Here is a 25883-nt window from a genome sequence, read left to right as displayed (position 1 = left end):
GCCATAACTGTGCTAATTAATCTTTGTGTGAGGTCTAGTACTGCGCATCACATAATATCAAATACAGATGTTTATTTATTTTTTTCACAGATGTTTATTTTACTTTTTAATCTGATATAACTGAGAAAGTTGAAATATTCAGATACTATTTTACATTCACTAAAGATATATATTGCTCCATAATCTTCATTTTGAATTGAATAAGATTTTGTCCTCATACGCTCTGTGAAGTATAATTTCCCTGTTGTTTTTTCCACACTTTCAAAGTCCAACAGAATCAGTAAAATGACACAGTATACAAATGAACCCCCTAACAGCAGAACAGAACTTTTTAAAAGGAGACCATGATTTAACCAGCAAAAAATCACTGAGCATGAGTATATCACAGCTGTCGGAACAAAAAAGGATGTATATAAATATGCTTACACCTCAAAAAATAAATGTAGTGCTGTTTGCTTCTTCTTCTGTCTGCATTTCTCAGTTTTTTTCTGATGTAAATCTGTATATAAATGTATAGGCCTGTGACAGTTACTGCTTAAATTCCTTTGTTTTCCACTTTCTTTTTCCACATATTTTCCCAATTATTAACTTTCACAATTATATGTATATAATACAATGTATATCACAACAAGCAGAATCTAAATTGTATTTTTAACAGTTAAGTGAGGCAAAAGTACATAAATAAAAGAAAGCAGAAAACACATTTACTGAGACACGTCATGGGTCTTACAAAAACAACAGTGTAAAGTGGTGAGTAATGTTTGTTATTTTGAGCTTGAGATGTTTCCGTCATCAGCTAGGAGCTTCTAAGAACTGTACTGCAATAACTGCACACAATCAACAAAAGGCAAGTTATTATTATTTAAGAGGCGATTAATTATTATTATTTACCTGCCGATTGACTATCAGATAAAAAATTATGATCACAGGTCTAATTATGTATGTACAGCATATTATTGCATTATCTGATCCTGAATATTGCAAATAATTATACTGTAAATAAGTAATTCACTGTCTTTGGGCTGCCTCTGTTGTAATTAAGATCACTGAAGAATGCTGTTAATCACAGGATCCAGTTACAAGTTCAACACACGCACAAAACAGAGTCATTATCTGAAGAAATTCCCTACAAGTGCTTATTCTGAAGTTCAGTCACTAGCTTTTTCCCTCGACACTGGAGTAATTTGCCAGCTCGTGGACCTGGTCATTGATTTGAGCCATGACTAAATTAACGTGATGCTGGGCGAGGCAGTGGGGTGGGAGTTGGTGTTGGGGGGGAGGTAATTCGCACAGAATACTGGATGAAATGCTTACTATTGTTTAGTCCAGCTGGTGAACCAATTAAAAGCAGCTCAGCGGTGAATGTGCTGTCATACTGAGCACATCATGTTTGAACTGCTTCATAAATAATACATCAGTGCATGATGCAACCAATGCAGCACAACATTGGGGTATTAACAAGAGCCATTCCTCCCCCAATCATGCTCTTCTGGGTCAAAAGCTGCTGGGTGAGATGACAGCTGCCCAAGTGGTGGCTACCTCCAAAATGAGACCTCTTTCCTTACCAGTTCAGTGAATTCATTGCTTCCCAAGTCTAATCGCTCCAGCTGTGACAGCCTGTGAATTGACCTGCAGCAGAATAAGAAAAGAACAGGCTCAGAAACGGGTATGAGGCACCATTTACACAGAAAGCAGTGTAAAACCAGACACATCTGCACATCACATAAGCCACAACAGCAACAGAATTACCCACATTTCTGCCTTTAGGGACAACAGTGACAGTGACAGGCTTAAATATAGAGTCCAATGTTGAGCAAAAGAAAAACAGCTCCAGGTAGAGGCAGAGCAAGGTGAACAATGGGATGTCTTTACTGTATAAAATGCTATTTATTAAAATGTGATATTGTTGAGCGTCTTACTGTAGCTGCATTGCTAACTCTTACTTGAAAAACTGAGTTGAAACTTTGATAGGCTACCCTCACTCTGTCTCTCTTTCTCTCTCTCTCTCAAGCCTTTTTACTTACTGTCATATATAAAAGTTTAAATAACCCTAATTTAATTCATTCTTTTTAATATTTTTTATTTTCTAAGTGAAAATAAGTTTACACACCGCTACAGGGAAGAGACTTAAATATGCCAATTTATCTGTAAAGTTCAGTGCACAGTTTCTGTTTATTTGCAGAACATGTTTAAAATTTCGTAATGAATAAAAAAAATTACTTTAGCAAATAACTTTCTGTTACACTGTTTTATTATTTTTACAATGTGTTATATTCAGCAAATAAACAGAGCAAATTAACATGTGCACTTTATTTATTAACATAACACACACACACACACACACACACACACATATATATACACATATATATACACACACACACACACACACATATATATATATATATATAATCCTGATTTTTAACTAGAAAATATGCTAATACCTAATTGCTAATTGGTTTGTAACACTGCCCAGGCCTAGTTCTGAGTTACGCAGTGCTACTTGATGTTTATACACTCAAAATACGTTTGAGTGTACTTTACTTCTCTTCCTCATTTCCTTGAATATTTGTCTGTAGAAGTATGATGTTATTTTCCATCCAAGTACTTTCATTACATTATTTCAATTCAAAAGATTCAAACTCTTAAATATTAAATGACGTTTAAATATTTTATTCTTGAGTCGGTATGCTTTTGTTTCTCAGAAGTACACGGAATTTAAAATTAAGTATAAATTAATTCTACTTAAATATATCAGGCTCAAAATAATCACAAATTTCTATAGTTTTACTGCAAGCTTTCCAAAAACAAAGCCCAAATATTAATGCACATATAGAAGAAAAGCTGCTGCAAAATCACACAACAATCACAAAAAACTTGTTACTAATATTCACATTTACAGGCTAATAGCTGTTAACGCTGCATCTTATCATTTTAAGCCCGACTTATCACACTGCTGATACTCCTATGCTCTAAAACTGTTCAGATCACCAACAGAAGATGACTTTTCAGATACTTTGTGGCTTCATCATCCTTGTATGTATATGTAGATAATCATTTCAACTTCTGCTTCCAGGAAGAAAGAACATGAAGGAAAAGTGTATCCAGGCTGGCACTGATGAAAGTATGGGGGATCGTAATGTTGAAATACAAAAAGAATTGTTAACCAGAACATCTAAGCAAATCAGCCTGCATGAATTACTGGGTGCAATAAGTGTTCCTCTGTGGAGCCCCAATAGTGATGGACTGTATTATGAGCTACATTATAGGCTCCCCTCCCTTTACCTCTGCTTCACACCTGTACACTCTTTCATCTAGAAACTGGATGAAAATGGATGAACAGCATGAATACTTCATGCATTTCATACTTCATGCCACTTCAATCCATGCCACTTAAAAAGAAAAAGTGAATTACGCAAGATTTTCAAGATAACAGCAAATAGAAGTGCAAATGCTGAGGTGGGCCAGCAGAACCAGGTGAGTGCATTAAAGAGACTAAAGTGAATGAAATGTCATAGACTTTTAAATGACTGGACTATGTTTAAGAGAGTCTGCATATAATAACTCTCCATAATGTACCCATTAGTCAAAAAGCTATTTTTTTCTTTTATTAAAAAAAATACAGTACTTTAGAGCACCCCTCATTTAATTGAATTGAATTGCCAGTCAAAAAAAAGCCATTAACCCTCTACTACATGCATTATGAGAGCAATTTAAAATAAAAAATTCAGTTCACTTTTCTTGCACTAAACTGTCCTTAATTTATTTTTTCGGACCATTAATAAAAATTAAAAAGCATTAAAAAAAAAAAAATGCATGCAGGGATCCTCTTGGAGTATCCTGGAGGTCCTCTTGTCTCTCACGGTTGGCTCCTCCCACTACTCCATGTGCCCCTTTGTTTTGATCTTCCATGTGCATTTGTTTTGGTTTTCTAGTCCTGCCTCCTCGTTTCATGACTCCACCCCTGATTGTCTCCACCTGTGTTTGCACCGGTCCCTTGTTACCCTTAAGTATTTAAGCCTTGTGTTTTCTCTGGTCTTTGTTTGAATCTCTGCCTGTGTTGTTTGGATGTTTATGCCTGTGTTCATTTCGTCATGTCTGTCTCTCCTGCTCTCTGCATTGGCTAACTGAGCCTGAAGAGATTACATATAAGATAATTCACTTGCATAAAGAAGAACAAAGTAAAACAAGTAAAAAAAAATGGCTTCAAAACTGGAGTTCAAAAAATATTAAAATACAAAGAGAAATTGGGACTCAAAACAACCATACAAGACCTGGTAGACCACCAATACTGTCACCAACAGATAAACAGTACTTAGGAGAGAGAAGAAAATCAAGCTCCACTCTTATTATACTGATGTTTTTGTCCATTCTTCACAGTGAGAAGATAAATCCATGCTAAGCATCTGAAACCATGTGAATCTAAAGTAGAAAATGCAGTGCATTTTTAAGACTGGAATTTGAAGGTGTGGAAAAAAACCCTTTAGAAGATTTCCTTAAAAACCGGCAAGTCTCCTGAAAAAGATGGAAGCTGTAATAAGGAAGCGTAGACACACTAAATACTGAAGAAGTTGATATAACTCTTAGTGCTTGAGACTTCTGTGTTTTCTGCTTTTGTCCTGATGCCGAAAAAGGACTTTTGCACGATACTGTATGGAACGTTAAAATTAAGCTAGTTGATGCCATTAAAGCCCAGGAAGAACACATTCATGCCATGAGCAGTAGCTGTTCTAACAGACAGTTGTTGAGGTATTCACAAATGCAGCACTGTGTAAACCCGACTCACACAATCATATTACTTATTCACTTTTTCAACACGTATTTATTGATGAATATATTATTATTATTATTATTATTATTATACTTAATGTAGTTTCCTTTTTCCACTTGTCAGATTTTTCAGAAGATTCTGATTCTACATCTCATTTATCACCACATACTATATTTGCATTCCTTAAAATCACTCAAATGTGAGCAGCAATGTAAAAGACTCAGTCTATCAGCTCTTCTGTATTCCCTTACATAAGCAGTGTTTGTATAATGTCTCTGAGGTAAACAGACCAATAGACTCACTTGTGCAACAATAAACTCATGAAAACACACCCACGTCACTCACTTTGGCATGGTTTTCAGGTGATTCTCTCGAAGTTCCAGGATGCGTAATTTGGACAATCTGAAAGGCAAAGCGTCGCAATCGATTCAGTTCATTCACAGAACGTGCATTTCTCTCACACACATTATCCTCCAGCTCTCCAGCACAATAAAAACCTAAAGCTAAGAGCTTCTTAACTGAGCTTTTGAACACTGCCATTACTAAAATCGCAAGTTTTCTTTCTTATCTATATGGAATAGCCATTCATTATCAAACAGCTTTAGATGCTGGGGCTCTGTGCATCAATGCAAGCCTTGGGCGAGTCACTGTAAGAATCATCCTTTGTCTTTGTTACTGTGCACAGTGAACATAGAAGTCAAGCTCATATCTAAAAGCTCAGGGACACTTGAACAGTGACTAAACAAAGAGTGTGAGTGCTAAAGAGCAACCTGACAGGTTTCTGTGCTAAGCACAGAAAGACAGAGGTTTCAAGTGAATATAATATTATATAATAATATAAAATAATAGAATAGAATAGAATTTTTGTCCTAATCATAACTGGATATTTTTCTTTGTTCTCACCTCAGATAAAAAATACAATTCATACACACTCAAGCACAGATAAGTCACACATTGAAGGGGAATTCCACCAGCTTTTTAAAATTTCAGCTTTATTCAGTCACTGAGATGTATATACCCAAGGTTTTCTTCTGGCAACATATATATTACCGGATGTCAAAGTATGGTTCTATTGACTTACATTAATAGTAAAGTTTTTTTCCTTCTCCTGTAAAGTTACCGTTATGGAGATACAAGGTTTTGTTCTGCCAACAGCGACACATAAAATGGAAATGTTTATTGTAATATATTGGAAATGTAGAAGGCAGGCCCTTCAAGGTCTCATTTAAGCAGCCAAAGACAATCACACCAAAGGACAACCTCCGTTAGCGGAGCTGCAGTTAGCGCCTACCTCCCAAAGTTGGCGGGTAGGTACTCCAGAAAGGCGTCATTTAAGAAGAGCTGTGTCAGGTTGAGGAGCTGGGTGAAGCCATCAGGGAGTCTGAGGGAACAGAGAGGAGATGGCACCCTGTTAAAGGCCAGCAGCACATCACTCAATAAGCGTTAAGTACCTCAGACCCACTGAGAGGTAAGGAGGCCCTGCTATAATCCCATTACACTTCCCCTTTCACTGCTAGCTGCAGAGTGCAGGCGGCTCCTCAAAAGATTAAAGATTAAGATGGTAAAGTGAGAGGAGAGTGAGCGCGCCACGGAACATCAGCGCCTTCCACTTTTAATCTCCCGCCACAAATTAAGTCATGGTGAGTCAAAGTTTAAGAACTTTTCAGCTGTGATAAATATTAGCGCTCTGATGTTTTTACCAGCAACAGAAACACAAACCAAAACGTGCCTTAATTGAACTCTGCTCTCCCCTTGAACACAGTTTCATTCATTTTTAAGACACAGTATTTTCCCCATGTAGTATTAAGGCATGATGCTGCTCCATGATTCAAACGTGTTTAATCATTCAATCTCCTGGCAAAATCCAGACAACAAACTGTAGGAAAAGAGTCTTTACCAATTTCTTATTACCTGTTTCATCCCTCTGCTCTAAGAGGTATCCTACAGCATAGTTCACTCAATATGTATAAAAGCATGTCTACAAATGCTTTTAAGTTATCTGAAATATTGAACAGGACAAGAGTGGTGCAGCTGTGCAATGATATGCAGCGCAAATCACAGGGCAAAGAGTTGTTTCCATGTGATCTAACTGGTGGCAGCAGCACAAAACCTGCAAGAAACTGTTAATGGTGAGAAAAGACAAGAATTTGAAATGCACTTTAAATGGGTTGCATCATCCATCAACACACTATTCTCTCGAGTAGAGGGATGATGCAACCCATTTAAAGTGCATTTCAACTGTCTATTCTTTGCATTACAAAGGAGATTTTCAAGTTGTGTGACTCAATACACTTAATATGTGTGTCGCGGGTACTTACTTGGTTATGGGATTTACACTGGCCTCTACAACTGATAAACATTTACAGCACTTGATATTGTCTGGAAACTCTTGAATGCCTGAAGGAATAAGAAAATCGTTCATCACCAAAATAATATAAAGTGAACACTGTTAAAATATGCACATTTAGTTTAATGATCTTCAAAGCATAGTGAAAATGGTGCTCTACGCTCAGCAAAGAACCTTTTTTAGTTCACCTCAAAAATCTTTCAGTGGATTGTTCTGTAAAGAACCATATTTGTAAATAAGATGTGTGAATGTGAAGAACCTTTTTAAGGTTTGAATGTTTAAAGGCTCCGCAGCAGTTAAAGGTTTACTTTCATGTCAAGAACCATTTAGGAACCTTTATTTTTAAGAATGTACTACAAATACATATAAAACGTTCTCAGTTTTCATGAATGAAGCTGTTGATCACCATGATATGACCTGCAGAACGTACCGTTTTTACTTATATCTAATTCCTTCAGGTTTACAAGGCTAGCGATGGTGGCTGGCAGGTTGGAGAGGTCATTATCAGGAATACTCAGCTTCCGGAGGGCCTGACAGTTGAAGAGTTGCTAAGACAGAAAGAGAAAGAGAGAAGGAGAGAGTCAGGTGTGTTGATCATTACACCAAAATTCAACTTTAGGTCTGAAACTGTTTCAACCTGTAAGGCAGTGTTGACAAGGACATTTTGGTATCCATCAAAATCAAACTTCTTGCCACTGATTTCAGTGAGAACAATGTGCTGACAGACAAGACACCAATACATGGTAATGTGTGACAATTATGCTCTGTTGTATATTTAAAAAGTTGACAGAGTTAAACTTGGATTGATTTTATACTCTGGTGTAACCATGTAGGAAAAAACCACCAGCCAATAGGAGACCGTGTGGGGTGGAGCATCAGTTATGCATATATAAATATGCTGTGCATATTTTTTGGAAATGGTGTTGTATATATTTCTGAGGAGATTAGATATAAGATCATTGTATAAGAAAAGGGAATCAAGTTTTCAAAACTGGAATTCAAGAGTTATTCAAATATATATAGACAATGTTGGACTTACAATAGTCCCCAACCAAAACTGTCACCATCACATAAACAGTACTAAATGTTTTCATCTTTGAGAGAGGAGAAAACGAACCTTCAAACTTGCTGTAGGTATGAAAAAACCTGAAAAGAAGCGGCTGGTGTTCTCAGAACAATGGACTGTCCACCCCAGAGTCCACACCTCAACATCATTCAATGAGTTTGGGATTACTTGAATTGTGAGAAGCAGAAAACATAACCAACTTCTATGAACTTTGAACTGGAGGTGTGGAAAAATATCCCTGCAGATTTCTTCCAAGAACTGAATGCAAGTCTGGTGAAAAGAATGGAAGTTGTATTGAAGAGTAACTACACCCTAAGACCTTTTTTCATTAACAGCTGAAATGCATTGTTCTGTAATTATAATGTACACAGTCTTGCTTAAAATGTGAACACATCTTTCCAAACTGTAAAAATCAAATTTTTATCGTGGTCAGTTCCGCGTCGGTAGCGCCCTTCTGGTTAAAGTCTGCGATAGGCATGAATGAATCTTGAATCTTGAATGATGTGTCTTCGTACCAAAGCATGATGTCACATCCCAGTATGCAAATCAGTCAACCAATGTTACCACCAATTTTACCTAATGATGCCCTATTCGTCCCCAGAGCCATGTAGAGAGACAGCTCTGCTCGTGTTGTGCTCATAAATATGAGCCCATACAAGTTAGAGCGAGGGAGAACATTGATGCTGATGCTGATGCTGGGGTGGGGCCCTGGACAGGTCACCAGTCCATCACAGGGCAATTACTCTGTGTTATTTTATTTTATTTATTTATTTAATGGATACCAAGATGTCCTTCTGACCATGGCCTATGACAGTTGAACAGCACTAATGAAGAGCATCTAACATTGCACTAATTTATTTTATCAGCATTACTAATATTACATCTCAGCTTATTCTGTCTGACAGCAGCAGGGGTACACAGAGCAGCTATGCTAGGCTACCACTGTGAATTAAAAAAAGCATCATAGGGGCTCTCTCTTAATAGAGTAACGTAGGCTGAGCGTGTTCTTTTACATTTGTGCATTCAGAAGGGCTTCCTGTTTAGGGAGAAAATATCAGCAAAACATAACCTATTATTAGAAACAATTATGGTTTAAAAGGAGTTGTGGGCTGGTGAAGGGCCATTTTAATGGGCAGAAGAACACAGAATCTAAAGCAGCTCAAGGCACCAGCCCCAAAAGATCAGCACTCATACAAAGAGAGTACTTTCTCCAGCTCTGAATGCCTCTTACGTAACTCCACTGATGAGCCATATGGGCACAAACCCCTCAGAAACCCTGTCCTTTCCCTGCCATCCACTGCTTTAATTGCGGTCTAGGTAGACATATATGAGATGAATGTAATGAAATGAAACAAAAACTGCGCTCTTTGTGCTTAAAAGGTCCTCATCCATGTGAATTGCACATCATCTGTGCTGTACAGAAAAGCAGGAGCTGTCCATGGTTCTAATTTAGCAATGCTATACAGTAGTGTGTACCATAAAAGTCACTTATTCAGGATCATGAGCTAAAGCAGTGCCTCTAGAGGAAATGTTCCCCTAACCTATAACCCAAAAAGGCTTGTTTACTAGTGGAAGACTATACCAAATCGCATTATGCTAAAGAACACTATAAACTTAAGAGCTGTAGTTTAGCAAATTAATCATGTCAGCAATTAAGAGCTGAATAAGTCACTGATATTATTTTTAAAGCATAGATTAAGCCATCACACAATAGGTCACGGGAACCAGCGTACCCAGGCTGCAGATAGTTTGGAGCAGTTTTTGCTATAAAAAATGTGAAAAGTCTGCATTTATTGACCCGACAACATTTCCATAACTGCCCTAACAAAAAACAAACTACAGTCTCTGGCTCAAAAATGTGCCCGCTTTGTATTATTACACAACTGCAAGTGCGATAACAGTCCCCTCATGCTGTACCCAGCTTAAAATATAAAGTGCAACAACATATGTTTCTTGCTGTGAGCATGGACTGCCCATCAAAAGTCTGGAGACACGTAGCTTTTTCCAAATGATTTCATTTAAACAAGCATTTTTTCCTTATCACTTCCCGAAAAAATACATATTAAATACTAACCAGGTTTATTTTGAGGAAAACACTACATTTATGTGATAATATTACTGACAGTGCATCACTGATCATTTCCAAACGCTGTGCACTGTTGTGATCAGGAATGTGCACGGGTACTCGACTACTTGGTTGACTGAAGGATGTTACAGGATTACATCTGGATACAGGAATCCTTACTGGGTTATCTATTACAATTCATCGCAGGAAAAATGGAAAAAACAAATAGACCAAATATTCAATGAAATGGAAGTGCAGTGTTTTAAGAGGACTGTAAAATAAATTGAGTTTACTTGTATTTGTGACTAAGTATGCATATTATGCTACTCCGAAACATGAGTGCCTTAATGATGAGTGCATATTGCCAAGGACATATTGTTAAGGATGTGACTGAGAATGCAGAGATAAGTACAGGCTAACTACTCTGGCTGATGTTAGCTAGATCCAGAAACAGTTCATTTAACTCTGCCACAATTAAAAAGATATTTCTTTGACAAGCTAATATGTGGGCACATTGGCCGATGAGGAGAAAAGACCTTTTAGGATGACAAGTTTTCATCAACACCCAGCAATGTACCGGTCAGCTGTAGCTTTAGCTCATCAGTTCATCTGAGACTCCCTCTTTCACTCATCCATTATGAAAACATACTGATTTCCCTCAGCTGCTATGAAAAGTGAGACATATGCTGGTAATTTGACAATTCTTTTTGCGCAATACCAGTGCTAGGTTTTTTCTGCTGTTTTCCTTTCCCTGCAGTCAACTGATTATCTTTTCATTAACACTAACAGATCCTCGAATATCAAAATGAGTTGGAATGCGCATCCCTAGTTTCAGGGCACTTTTGGGTAAAAAAAAGGTTCAATATGTGCTTTTAATAATAGCTTGGAAAAAGAAACCCATCAAATAAGTAATTAGGAAGAAACTGATCTACATTCGGAGGAAGACCCTTCAATGATCAAGGATCAACATCCTCCCCGAGTTTTAGCAAAGAGCTGTTTGAACAAAACATTCAGATATTTTGTCTTACGACAAGAAACAGCAAAAGCATTCTAATTTCAAAAGAAGTCAAATGTACATATTTATTCCTATTTTACAGGATGTATTATCATCGGCAACTCCAAGGACCTTGTCTTTGTCCCCATTACATGTCCTCATTAGGTGTAGTAAAATGTATCAGCAGTGGAACTGAAGTTTTCTGTGCCTTATGTTGTTTATTGCTACATAAAAGAAGCCCCATGCTACCTTTATTTGTGGATGCACTGCAATAGTTTCTAGATGAATGTGCACACATTTAGAACAGAATTTGATGTTTCATCAGAGCAGTGGCATAGCCAGAATTTATTTATTTTAATATTTTTGTATGGTGGGGAGGTTGAGGGAGTAGTTACAAGTTGGGAAGGAAGCTAGCAAGCATTAAGGAACAGGAATATTGCTAAAGCAGAGATGATGATCACCAAAAATCATTTGAAAACTGCCCAACAATTAATGCAATCAGCGTGTGAAACATTTTTTTCAATATTAAACACAACACACAACAGCTCACCTTGCATTTAACTAGCTAACAAGAATTACTCTAAAGACTGACAGAAGATACCACAGCAGGTAAGGTGGAAAAAAGTAATGAGGATGCAAGAAGTGAGAACATCGCACATGACAGCCTTATATTTTGTAATATTTTCATTGGCATTAGAGAACTTTTTAGTTTAATGGTCAGAAATCTGAGGTCAGATGCCACGCCCTGTACCAATAACATAAAAGGCTATGGATATGTATAACTGTTAGGTTATACATATCCATAAGGTCTCAGCTGATACCATTCCAATGGTGAAAAAAAACCTGCTAAGCTTTAAAATGTTGTTTTTAACTGAAGCACTTCACTTAAGATGAACATCCAAAAAGTGGTTCCAACTACACAAACACTCTACAACCCCACAGGAAAATATACATAGTTAACAGCATTACACTGCAGTGTCAGTGTGTGTGCTATTTCAGAACAGGTTTGTTACAGCATTGAATTGGATTAATTTTCTTCCCCCCTGATGACATGCACACCCTTTTATCTTTTTTAAATCATGTTACATTTACGGCATTTTGCTGACGCTCTTATCCAGAGCAACTTACAATTTGATCATTTTACACAGGTAGGCCAAGATAGTGTTGGGAGTCTTGCCCAAGGACCCTTATTGGTATAGTGTAGGGTGCTTGCCCTGGTAGAGGACTAAACCCCAGTCTACAGCATAGAAGGCAAAGGTGTTACCCACTACATTAACCAACCACTCAAAGGAGAAGAGCAAAACACAGAATGAGCATATTATGCTCATACCTTAGGCAGCTCCTCGATTTGGTTGGCATCCAGGTAGAGCTCCTCCAGAGTGCGTTCGAAGCTGAAGATCTCCTTGGGTACCTGCTGCAGGCTGCAGTGAGAGTAGTCCAGCACTGAGATGACCTCCTCCTCCCCCCGGAAGCATCGGCATGGCACCAGGCGGCCGATGATCTTCCTCTTGGTAGTCATCTCCAGTCCCTGCACTGTAGAGCATAGAGAGAGTACACTTACACAAACATGGGTGCCAGTTTTCACACAAAAACGATGTAGGTGCCATTAACGTCCACACAAGCACAATTACATAATTAGTGCCATCTCTTTTCATGATGACTCAAGTACATAAGCCACAAAATGACCACTGCACCACTAACAAGTCATATTACACGGACACTGTAGGATGTTTCACAAGAAATACTAATAATGAATGATTCTAGAGGAACACATTTAGAGTAGTTTATTTTGTTATCATTTTTGATATTTTGATACTTGGTGGTGATGCACTAGAGCTACAAAAAGGTCATTAATCTTTACCACAGTATTAGCCTTTTTTAGTACTGATATTGCCAAAGGCTGCAATATCCAATCACTCAATCAAGTTTTTCTGTGTGCTGTGGGCATCCTGACCAATCACAGTTCTCTGAATCAAGATATTAATGTAATTCAAGTTATTTTGGCATTTATTTATATTGGTCTCAGCATTGAACCATGTCACATAAAAGAATACAATGTCACAGCACATTATAAAGTACTAATAGAGCAACAGAACACAAGAGGGAGTGCGTTATCATGGATTAAATCATGTCTGTGATTCGGTCGCAGGCACACTCTCTCGCTCCTGAAAGACAGAGAACAAACTACAACCAAATATAATTTGAAAAATGTTTATTGTTAAATGGACATAATGATTCAGAAACAACTGCTTTAGCCATTTAGGGATCGTCTATACATGTGATTTTGCCTTCTTTTACCTAAAGACACTGGGAAATAATACTATAATAAAACATCAGTAGTCCCTTACTGACTAAAGCATCAGTCGCCTGTGCTTCTGACATATAATGTTCTCTGAAATTTAACTAGAGGTGTTTTATTTTCCTTTTATTCTCTGCTTTCTCAGCTGTGAAAAGATGCATGTTTTGACCATTTTTGGACGCTTATTTCAGGAGATACTGAGGAAAGAAAATTGTATATACAATGACTGCCCAACATAAAGCCAACTTTAATGCACTGCCATGAACAGAGCCATAAAACTGTGATGACATCAGATTCAGCACTTTCAATACTGCAGTACTTGCCAGATTAACCTGAATGCCTTTTTTCCCCAGTCAGTCTGTAAAGCCTTTCACAGCTCATCCTGTTTGCTGAATTGTAATCTGTTTCTGGCCATTCCCAGTTTGTTTGCTGTTTAGTGGTCATAGCTGCCAACTAAAAAGCTTAGGAGTAGCGACAGGTTTGGAATATGATGATGGCCTGCTGTTAAAATCTTCTTCAGAAACTGACCAAATGTGGCGCTGGTCCAATACAGGGTGATTGAAAAAGATTCATCCCCTTTCAACATGACATTTCACTTGTAAATCATTACAGAACAAGGCAGTAAATTGTAAAAGGTTTAAGTAAGCTTAAAGTTATTTGTGTCATTTTACAAGTGCTTTAAAATCGGATGAATCTTTTTGAATCACCCTATTGTCTACTATCTATTATCTAATCTTTCTATTATCAGAAATGATCTAATGTATTCTTTTTTGGTTTTGGTGGTAAAGCAGAAACATACTAACAGTTTGCCACAAAGCTGTCATGACTTGTTGCGTGTAAACACAAATAATAGCATGGCAGGGATACCGTTCAACCAGTCAACAGGTGCTGTGGGAAATGCTGTTAAATGTAATATATGTTACATCATAATGTCTAGCAATATAATCACAATATACAATTTTACCCACATAATACAGCCATATGACATACAGTCTAGGTATTCAAATGTAGTTTTAATGTCCTTCGACTCACTTCCTGAGATATGAGTTCAATAATATCCAGCAGCAGCACAAGGCCAGCTTTCCTAACTATTGTCAACAGAGTTAAACGCAATAAATAGACTGGACTCGCATAAAACTTCACATTTAACTGCCAGAGTTCATTAATACATGTCAACTATTTCATTCTGGAAAACACACAGCGATAAAACAGAAAAGCATGATTACTCCTATTCTACCAGACAAAACCATATCAGTCATTCAGCAGGAGGCTGAACTGTAACTGCACACAATAAAATAAATGTAACTGCACACAATAAAACGACCACACCAACTGCAGATTTATACTTTCCCTTCACAGGACCGAAAGGACATCATCTCAGTATGCAAAGAGGTAATAAGTAGAGCTGTAACAATGACTCATTCTCAATTACTCGACTAAAAATATATAATGATTAAAATGTGACTTCTCAGTGAATCTGCAGTGATTAGCTGGCCACTGTATGACTTTGTTCTCTTTCACTCTCAGAAAAAAAAGGTGCAGAACGGTCACTAGGGTGGGACCCTCAAGAGTGCATCTCAGTGCCTTTAGTCAGTGAACATAACTGTGCCACTGAAATGATATATTCTAAGTTGTACTGATTTCACACACCCTGCGTTGACTCCAAGCCTTTTATTTTATTGTTCTGTTTTAAAACACTAGGTTATGAAAATGTACAACTATTTATTTTTCATTTGGGGAAAAAAATCATTTTAAGGTATAAAATTGGACCTTAAAACTACCGTTGAACCTTTGAGGGTACATTTACATGGTTTGTACCTTGATGAATGAAAAATGTACCTGCACAGAAACTTCCAGTATGAAATGCATTGTACACTTAGAGTTTTTATAAGCTTTGTAAAAGTTTCCATCTTTATCTTCTCCAAAGATGTGACGTGATATATTAGAGAACAGCGATGGACCAAAATATTGCCACATTATGAAGCTGAAAGATGCAATTCTGCACTACAGAACATAACATATGACATATTAAACACTGTTTTCAGAACAGAAATGCGCTGTTAATGTTTTTCTTACATTTCATAGTAAGTTTTAGACCTTGATTATTATAAAAACTCAATTATTTAATGTATATTATATTCAGTTTCCATGAAAACCTACGTAATCATCAGTATTACTAGTATAATCAGCAGAAAGCCCCAGTAATAAAAAGAAGAACATTATCAATAAAATCACAGGACTTCATCTGAGCAGTTTTCCTCTGATGGTTCACCACATACTTGTGGCTAAGAAGCTCCTGGGAGCCAAACAAAGAGCAGCAGTACATCGGTCTTATTTCAATCAACAGCCCTGAGAAATATCCACATCACTCGTGTCGTGATAAAGAGTGAGAGAGAACAACAGAAGCGGGGTGTTATACTGAACTCCAGGGATGAAATGTGTGGCTCTTGTAGACCCAGTGTTTGAGAGGGCATTAGGGAATAAGTGCTCGGCTGAAAGGCGAGTTCGTGCTGATATAGAGCGCTTTTGTCTCTTCCAAATGCAAATGTGAGATTGTAATAATTAAAACATCTAGTCGCACAAAGCCCTTCACAGAAGAGCACAGTTATGGCTGTGGTCACATAAAAGAATAGCGACACACGAACCATTTAAGATTATAATTCAAAGGAAAAACACTGATGTACAGTGTTAGACTGCATTACCCCTTTACAAAAACTAAAACACTTAGTCAAATATTACCAAGAAATATTTACCTAGAAATGATGTCCTATGTACAGGTAAACGTCAAATTAAAATATATTTGCTCAATTTCTTGCTACACATTGACTAGCACTGGGGAATATGATGATATGCTATTGTTATCATGTGTAATTACATCATTAGTAGTACTACAACACTTAAAAAAGACTATAGAGAGCTTATACACAAAAACTACCACCAGTGTACAATAACTACATAAATGTGCATAGTAGCAAAAGGCTGATTGGAAGGCAGCCCATTATGACTCTTCTTCTATTCATTTATATCTTATTTTATTCATTTATGCTTACCAGCTGACAATTTTTAAAAGTCCTGCCCTCCTTATGATGCTGCGTTCATATGCCACCACTGGACACACAACGGCAAACCCGTTATTCCACTGATTTCAGTGGAGACGGAACGAAAAGTTCTGCCACCGCTAGCGGCAACACAAACTGCAGCAGTAAGCGGAAAGAGCTCAATTTACTCAACTTTTTCACTCGATCACAGCAGTGACATAAACCAGATAATGATTTTTTTGGGAGCCATGGATGCCAAACATCTTGTTGAATTCCAGACAAACCCAGTTTATACAACAAACAATAAAAGAGAGGATCCTCCTGCCTTTTCCACTTTAAATAAACAATCTACACTTCTAAAGCTGTCCTTTCTTAGTCACCTACTATCGCCCGTAACACTGTGAGCATTAAGTTCATAAAAAGTTCAAGAAATACAAAAGAAAGTTCAGGAACAGACATTTTTCATTCAAAAATAAACTACATGACTGAGAACCAACAAAATATGAATGTAGGTTAAATTGAAGTGACAACAAAGAAGTCTGGAGACCATGTTTACATTAATCAGCGTTAATGCTGTAGGTCTTCGAATCCAACGAGGAGGAGGTTTTAGCAACATAAGCTGCCCATTCAGATGAGCTAATGCTAAAGCTAATGTTGGAGCTAGTTGAAGCAATGTTAGATGCATAGGAGGACTTACTGTCTTTTACAGCAGCTCTTTCAGCAAAATTTAATCAAACTGTACAAACACTGGCATGTGTACATTGTGCATTAGTCTTAATATGTGTACAGCTTTTTATCACAAATGTCTCTCTGACAGATTGTTCGGGTCAAATTGAGACAAGCTTACTGTTATCTGACTGGTTTTAACATTGTTCTGTAATGTTATTTGTCATTAGACATTAAAATGATTTTTCATAAATACAGAAACTTGGATAAAGCAGAATTCTGTCTGTTAATAGTTTTGCCATTGAGCTGAGGGATTGTGGTCTTTCTCGTAGTGCAATCCAAAACCTTTTTAGCTTCATGAATGAAATATAAACATTCTAGATCAGGGGTGTCCAATCTTGTCAGGCCGGTGTGGCTGATGAAATGTTTGAAGACCAAGACTAACTGATTAAAGTGGAATCAGGTGCTTTCCAGCTTGTTTGGAATGAAAAACTGTAGCCACATTGGGCTTTTGCGGATAAGGCTGGACACCCTTGTTCTAGATGATATCATGTGCCAGGTTTACTTTCCTCAGCAATACCTTTCCACCTTTTCTTATAATAATTCTGATGAATTACTGCCACTGCCGTTCTCACTGTGGGTTTGTTTTGAATAGTTCTTCCTTTGCCTGACAGAGAACCTGATGAAAAATAGTTTAAAGCAGCAAAATCCCATGCTGGGCTAAGCTTGTTTGCGCTGGTTTAGCTGGTCACCCCACATGGTCATGCTGGATGACCAACATACCAGCAAGCAAAACATATCATCATTTGATGAATAGACCTATAGAAATGGTCCAAAATTACTAGGAAAATATTTTTACACATCTTTTATAAGTTAAGAATGTATTTACTTTTCTTATAACGTCAGCATTTTGAGATAAGAGGTCATGTTTCTCAACGGTGATATTATACTGGTTTTACTGGTTATTATGGCATTTTTTCTAGCAGGGAGGGAACATTTAGAGATGAATGTGTTTGGCAATCTTAATCTTGCCACTGGTTATTTACTAAGAGCCAATGTTGGATAAAAAAGCAATTAATTTTTCTTTTTAGTCTTAACTCTTTTAAGTGGATATATTGGGCAAAGAATGTTGGAGATGGAGCTGCTGGGTAGAAGGAGAAGAGGTAGACCTCAGAGAAGGTTTATGGATGTAGTGAAGGTGGACATGCAGATGGTTGGTGTGAAAGGAGAGGAGGAGGCAATGGATAGGGCAAGATGGAGGCAGATGATCCGCTGTGGCGACCCCTAAAGGGAGCAGCCGAAAGAAGAAGTCTTAACTCTTTTAAATTAAGACGTTGTTTGGCTGATGCATTTTGTCTATGAACCTGTTCATAAAGCTCAGTAAAAACGAAATATTGTGCATCGTCGTGTTTCTTGAAAATGTCGTGATGTATATTCGCTATATCGCCCACCCTTATTACTGACTAAGGATACTCAGAGATGGTGTCGTGACAGTGAGAGTTTATTATTCACACCTTTCTGTGCTGCAAAAGCACTGTTTGAGAGAAGCATCAAGAATGTCCAAAGAGAGCTTTTCGTTTTGCCGCCAGGTAAGAGTGACTCAGCAGCAAATCACTGCCGGTTAAGACACTCAGAGCCACACTGTCTTCTGGAACACACTGCATTACTTCACAGGGTTAGCGAGAATTCCCCCAAGATCAAACCCAGCGCTAGCTTTCAGCTGCAGTCTCCATTTTCCTCAGGAGCTCAACATATTCAAACTCGGAGATGTGTCAGCAACCAATCTAAACAGAAAAAAATCTAGGCAAGATCCATAAAGATGGTTCAAACAGGAGGGAAAACATCTCTCTGTATACCAAGCATCCTTTTAGAACAGGATCTTGATGGAAGGGGGCAAGATCACAGCTGATAAAAAAAGTCGTCCTTCACTGAAAGTAAATAAAGGGACTGAGATAAGATGGGAGATAGATCTCACTTACCCATCAGAGATATTGATTTGTGTGGGGCTTTCAAGCTCCTCTTCAGTGTCCAGCTTTTAAGTTCAACAACATGAAACCATGTAAGCAGTGATGAGGCTCAGTATAGAGGCGTTGCTAAGGTGGATTACAAACATCTCCATGTTACCGCACAAATGCAACTATTGTGTCCTACAGGATTCAGCTTCAGTCAATGTAGCTTCATGCAGAACCTTCACACTTAAAGATGGTTCTTCACTTCAAGACTTCTCTAGTTACGGCAATGGTTTATTTAGAATTCAGGCTTAAATGGCTCTTTGCATGATGGAATGGATCTTTAGATTGAAGGAGAATGTGCTGCAAGGATGTATATATAAAACCTCTCTGAAAATGGTTCTATATAGCACCAAATATGCTATTGTTACAATACCAACATTGGAAGAATTTTGGTGCTATATAGAACAGATCCATATGCAACACATTTTCCATCTATTTGAAGAACTATTTCAGTATTCTGAGAACCATTTAAGCATGAAGTAGTTGTACATACTACTCATGGGTCTAAAAAGAACCATTGCCTTTACTGAAGAACCTATGAAGAACCATTTTTAAAAGTGTTTCTACAGTGCTGTGAAAAAGTCAGAGACCATGCCTAATTTATTTAATTTCTAATTAAAACCTTAAAGTACAAGTTATTGATTTTTCTGCATCAGGAAATAGCAGAAAGCCAATGTAACAGAAAATTTGTTAAACACTTCCAAAAAAATTGATCTACACTACATATAATATCACATTTTTTCAGTATTTAGCGTGTCCAACCATTGCCTTTAGTGCAGCTTCCCTTCTTCCTTTCTTGCTTTCAGTTTTTCACAGAAATCTGCAGGCATATTTTTCCACACCTCCAGTGTTCAGTCAGAGGTTGGTCACATTTTCTGCTACTCACAATTAAAGTATTTGGGCAGCTGTTTGTGTGCATGTTAGTCTCTGTATGAAATAGAACATCCGTGACGTCTTTGGGAGCATCTTTGTTGAAAGAACACAGCAGTTACTAAAGGTTTTAAGACCGTAAGGATGGAAGAGTTAAAGTGACAGTAGAGTGAACAAAAGTAAAGATCGATTTGATACAAACTGGATGTATCATGTCAAGCAGTGTCTAAAATTTGAAATCATTGTTTTTAATGAAGGTACGCATATTGGTGTCAATATTCCCCGTCAACATGCACAGGCACTCAGCGAGATCAAGCTCGGTTTCTCAGCGTGTCACCGTGCGCCACTCAGGATTTTGTCAATACTATGTTAAACTGGAGCCGTATCAAGACGGCAGAGAGCCGTAGTAGATTAAAAGTGGCTCAAAACGTACACTGAGAGAGGCAGCCCATCCTTTAGACAAACAGATGAAGGCAGTGATGTATTACTGAAGTTAACATTACTAGTCTAGACCTTTTTACCTCATATCTTTCGGCCTAAAACAGAGTTCCAAATGGTTAGTAAACTAAACATGATACATTATGTTGAAAGTTTTATTTCATTACTACATTTACTGAAAAAAATGAACTTGCACTTAACGATTATCACTGTGACGCGTTCTATGTATATTCTATTGCAGCGGCCTTTAGAGAAATTTTCTAGTAAAACATGCTTTGTTTTCTTCTGACGCTGAAAGAATGAACAACTAATACTTAATGGCTGTTTTGACTGAAAAGTAAATACAGTTCTCTGTATTTTGTACAGTACTGTATATGTGATCAAGCTGCATTTAACATAATCATATCCATTTAGGAAAAATCTGTCTGACCCGAATGCACTAAATTGAAGTGATTTCAATGTGTATGTCATCATTTCATATGAATAAAATATATTAAAGCAACATAGTTATTGTCCAAAGTAGCCCAGAAAACTGAAAGCTCAAATTCAGTGCATTACTTTTTCAGCTCTCTAATATTTTCATAGCTAATTTACTGATGAACAGCATAATAAGTATTTTTAAACCTATTGCTCACCGTACTAAAGTGCTGGATTTGACGTAGATGGTGTGACTAAAATAAAGTGAATAAAGAAATAAATAAACAAATATAATCATAAATTGTTGATTCATAAACAATCCACATAGATTTTTCATCAATAAAAAGAGAACCTAGTCAACTCAAACACATCAGCTAGAGCTAATTAACCCTTTAACAATCCATGTTTATTTCGTACAAAGGCTTATTATTATACTCTAACTATAGAGACTAATAGAGCTATTCTTAGATTACATAAGCGTTTCATAAAACTTTGGGCCCATAGTTTATTAAAAGGTTAATACATGTACAATGGAAAGCCAAAAATGAATAAAGAAAGGTAATATTTTGGTCTCCAAACAGTTTCGAAAGCCTCCTCCCACTCATTAGATAACAATACTTCCTAATAATGCGAGAACTTTGCATCATTTCATATTAACTACACTGGTAACACTTATTTTCACTTCCCCATCAATAATGTATCTTCCTTATTCAGAGCAACACTTGAATAATTTAACTGGACAACGGGGGATTCACTGTAATCTAATTAATTAGAATCAATGTGAAAATAGCAGAGGAAAAAAATGTTCAATTCTGGCATGGCAACACAGAACAAGGCTGTAATCAAGCTTTAAACCTCTGAACAGCTCTGATCTCCTAGGAACTCTTATGATCTCTTATGAACAGAAAGCATCAGGCCTAAGAGTGAGAGACGATCAAAACAGCACATCATGTGCCTGTGTGTGTTACAGCGCCTGTCGTTTCAAGTGCTGTAACATCCAAACTCTTATTCTTATTCTCATTTCTCTTTCCTTCACATTAACAGCTATCAATCTTGTTTTCAGCCTTATCAGGACGAAAGCACGCGACATTGTTACGGAAATACATCCATTAACGCTGATCCTGGAAGGATTCTTTCCTCGCCCTCACGCATATCTGCAATCCTGTAATCCACTGTTTTCTAGCACTAAACCCCAGGCAGCATCTCCACTCCAATTATCTCAAAATACTGTGACAAAATCTTGTGACAACTGTTCTTACCACAGCTAATAAGACGCCTTCCATGTCTTAACATAAATGCCCCCAGGGGACAGCAGCTAAAAGTGTAGCATTTTTGATGCAATACCTGACGTATTCCAGAACGATGCTCCACTGTCTTTGATGAGACTGCCTGTAACATGTCTATATTAAGCAGCGGAGTGGTTGCATGACACTCTCCGCACAAAGAACTGACTTCTGTTGTTGCTGCACGCACACCTTCCTCTAATTACACTGATTATTATTCATCAAGAGAAAATGTTTGGTTGATTGGCGCATTAGACAAATGAATTACTGCAATTATTAACTATTTCTTCTGCCAGCTAGTCTGCTTTAGGTGCAGGCGGGTCATCGCTTTAAACACGACTTCACTTGCAGAACATGCACCCCACTGTGCTTGGAGGGACTGCTAAGGGTTCTGTGTATTCAAGCGAGAAGGATCACACTGAAAGCTCTGATCAGTGCTAATGCTAATGCTAATTAGTACGATTATCACGATTATTTTATCAGCACAAGTAAAAGCATCTAAAAAGAAGGAATATAATTCAGGTAATTTTACTCATTATGAGGTTATTGTAGGAATATTGCAAGATAGATAGTACTGCTGATTTCTATAATGTTTTACTTCAAGGCAGACGTTACAAGTGTCTTTCGGTGTTTGATGTGCAAATGCACGATATAAACTGCACTATAAAAATAAAACAAAAGCCTTACAGTTTTGAGTTAAGTGATCTTAAGTTAACAGAACCTGAATCTGTCTTAAGTTCTGTTGTCTTACTATTTGAAGTTTAATAAACTCAAAATTTTAAGGCAGCAAACACCATTTTCTTTTTACAGTGTGATTTAATTTGCATAAAAAAAACAGCTTTTTGGCGCTGTCAGAACTAAAGTGTTTACTTCGTTGTGAAGAAATCCTCCAGACAAAGCATTTTACAGGACAACTTGCTGGAATCTCATGGTTTTATTATTTACTCTCAAAAAACGTGAAGGCATACAGTGACGGCTGTCTTGCAGTTTTGGATTGTCCCACAGCTTTCAGCTAGGAAATTCAAGATATCTCGTTTTCAAAATATAGTTGGGATGGAATATCTTACAGCACAGCTTTACAGGGCAAAACACTCAACAATAAGAAACTGGGTGTATTTATATGACTATTCAAGAACTGTAGTCTCTGATTAAATGATCTAATGTTGTTGAGTTGTGTAGTTCTTTGTGTTCTCTGTGTTGTATTTTTGATTTGTGTGTATTCCTAAAAACTTATGTCACCATCCTGCCTTCCCCCACCCCTTACCTTTCCCCACCCTTATTGTAAAATGTAATGAAAAATGCAATAAAAAGTTGATCCCCAACTGTTATTACACATTATTAAACATTTTCAGCTAATTTTCTTAGTACAGAGTCGAGCATAAACCCAGCAACTAGCAACATATTAAGAAATCATTTTGGAAGAAAATAAGAATTAAGAAATAAGAAAAAGGTTAGAAACAAATGTGAAACGTTTCAAGAACGCATTGAAGAAACTGGGATTTCTGGTTCTGAATGCTGAGAAAAGCTTGTTTTGATTTTATTGGCCTCAGAACTGCATTACCCAGTAAAATAAGAGAATCTGTTTGGATGTAGTTGTGCCAAGTGTCTTCACTAAGGTGGCTAACGTGTGGAACTAGTTACACACATGTGGATGTAAACTGAATATACATGCTGAAATAAACATATTGCTGTAGCATTTTGACATTTTTATGTTTACAGTTTAAGCGTAGACATATTTTTAAATGATTCAAAAAGCTGAAAAATGACTGACACGACCAAAATTGCCATTTCTGCATGCAGAGTTGTGCCTTAAGTGATTTAATCAAGTGAAACTTTCTTACTGCACTGACAACAGTCCATAGTTTTTGAAGTATAAATACCTGCTAGTGCTGGAAGATCATTTCTCTTCATAAAAGTCACAAGTTTAAAACTAGGTTTCCTAATCATATACTCATATACCATGCTTAGAAAATCTCATATGATATATATTATCTGTATAGCCGACATTTAAGATACTTTTACTTGCTGAGTCTTAATTTCCTCAGTCTTCCCAGCATCTTTCTTAGTACATGCAGGAATTCCATCTTAGTGTATAAGCTGTTGGTTGGTGTCCATATGTAAGGAGCTTAGAATGATATTGATACATCACATATCCAAAAGCATCCAGACACTGTTCTAATTAGTGTAGTCAGTTACTTTCGGCACACCCATTGCTGACACAGGTGATCCATTGTGCAAACGCAGTCTGTGTAATCTCCAACAGAATGGGATGAGCTGGGCTGTGGAGCAATGGAACTGTGTTCTCTGGAGTGACGAAACTCCATTCAATACCTTTGGGATGGGTTAGAAGGGGGCTTGTGATCCAGAAGTAATAATAAAACTAATCCACACTTGTCCTTACTAATGTTCTTTTGGCTGAAGTCAATCAGATCCTCACAGCAATGTTCCAGCATATAATGTAACGCCTTCCCTGAAGAGGCTGTTATTGCAGCAATTAAGGAGGGTGGGGTGTAGCAGACTACCAATGAACACGCTTGATTTTGTAAGAAATGTTGAATGAGCAGGTGTCTACAAACATTTGGACATGTAGTGTATCTGCACTGCTGTTTGATATTACAGTGGCACATACTGAGTCAGATCTAGAGCAAGTAATAGGTTAAATGACACAATGGCAGCTTCCAAAAAAGGGCTGGAGCTCATGGACTGCAATCAAAGCCTTAGACTACTAAATCTGAACAAGTCTTAACCAAGTCCAGCTTCCTCAACAGCTATCCCTCCTTCCAGAGATTATCTTTGTTGACAAAGTCGGGTCTTGTGTAACATGCTGTCGAATGGTGAAATCAATAGTATCCGCTGAATGCGCCATGAAGCGAATCTATGCGCCATCTTCCACAGTCATGGCCAGCTCCCCGTAGAAAAGACAGCAGCAGAGTGAAACAACAAAGTCTGCGCTCAGCGCAGCGCCCAGCCAGCTCGGCTCAGGGTGCTATGGAAACTGCATGACGCAAGAGCCGCTTCTGCAGAGGCGAGAGGACACATTCACAACTTCCCTGCTCCACTCCAGCAAAATGGCTCAAATTTTTACTGCCGGCAGACATCACTCAGTTTACCAATGGGGCTATTTCAAACATATAGATGAAAGCCGTTCTGTATTACTGTAACACATGGCTCATGATGAAACCCTATTAACACAGTTACTATAATAAAGCTTGGTTTTTATTCCGCGGGAAAGAGCTCGTTGTCTTCTTTATGAAACAGAGATTCTTCCATTTGTTTGATGGCACGTGTACATGCGCTCTCTGAGGAAATAAGCAGCATAAGATTGTACATGCTCATTAAAAATGCATGTGTATCCACCAGCTGAATTCCTCAGGGCCACAAGCAGCCAACCTGACACGTATTACTCCTAATAGCTGAAATGGTTACCAAGGTAACCACCGCTTGAGGAAGAACCACATTTTCCTACAGAATATTTTTCGTTCCCATTGTAGTCATGCTTTTTGTATTATGCTTTTTCATTTCAAAATGATTACTAATATTATTTTTTTTTACATCTTGCGCTGGTAAAAAGGCCAAAAAACAAGAACATGAAAATGCAAATGATTTTATGAGACACT

The 25883-nt window shown here is 37.5% G+C and overlaps 1 protein-coding gene across 16 annotated transcripts in view; it reads right to left on the bottom strand.

The window, feature by feature from the left end:
- Positions 1–25883, bottom strand: part of lrrc7 (leucine rich repeat containing 7) — a 173339-nt gene that overhangs the window by 49925 nt on the left and 97531 nt on the right. For all 16 annotated transcript variants that reach the window (XM_017698136.2, XM_037534849.1, XM_017698139.2 and 13 more), the window contains 6 exons: positions 12574–12776; positions 7549–7666; positions 7090–7168; positions 6063–6152; positions 5117–5173; positions 1566–1629 (listed from right to left, as the gene is read on the bottom strand). In XM_017698136.2, the coding sequence (XP_017553625.1) occupies positions 1566–1629; positions 5117–5173; positions 6063–6152; positions 7090–7168; positions 7549–7666; positions 12574–12762 (597 nt within the window). In that variant the 5' untranslated portion in view covers positions 12763–12776. The remainder of the gene's footprint in view (positions 1–1565; positions 1630–5116; positions 5174–6062; positions 6153–7089; positions 7169–7548; positions 7667–12573; positions 12777–25883) is intronic.

The sequence above is a fragment of the Pygocentrus nattereri genome, chromosome 26 (genome assembly GCF_015220715.1).
Source record: "Pygocentrus nattereri isolate fPygNat1 chromosome 26, fPygNat1.pri, whole genome shotgun sequence".
In the NCBI taxonomy this organism is placed as follows: domain Eukaryota; kingdom Metazoa; phylum Chordata; class Actinopteri; order Characiformes; family Serrasalmidae; genus Pygocentrus; species Pygocentrus nattereri.
The sequence above is the reverse complement of the archived record's forward strand: the minus strand, read 5'-3'. Positions and strand labels throughout refer to the sequence as shown.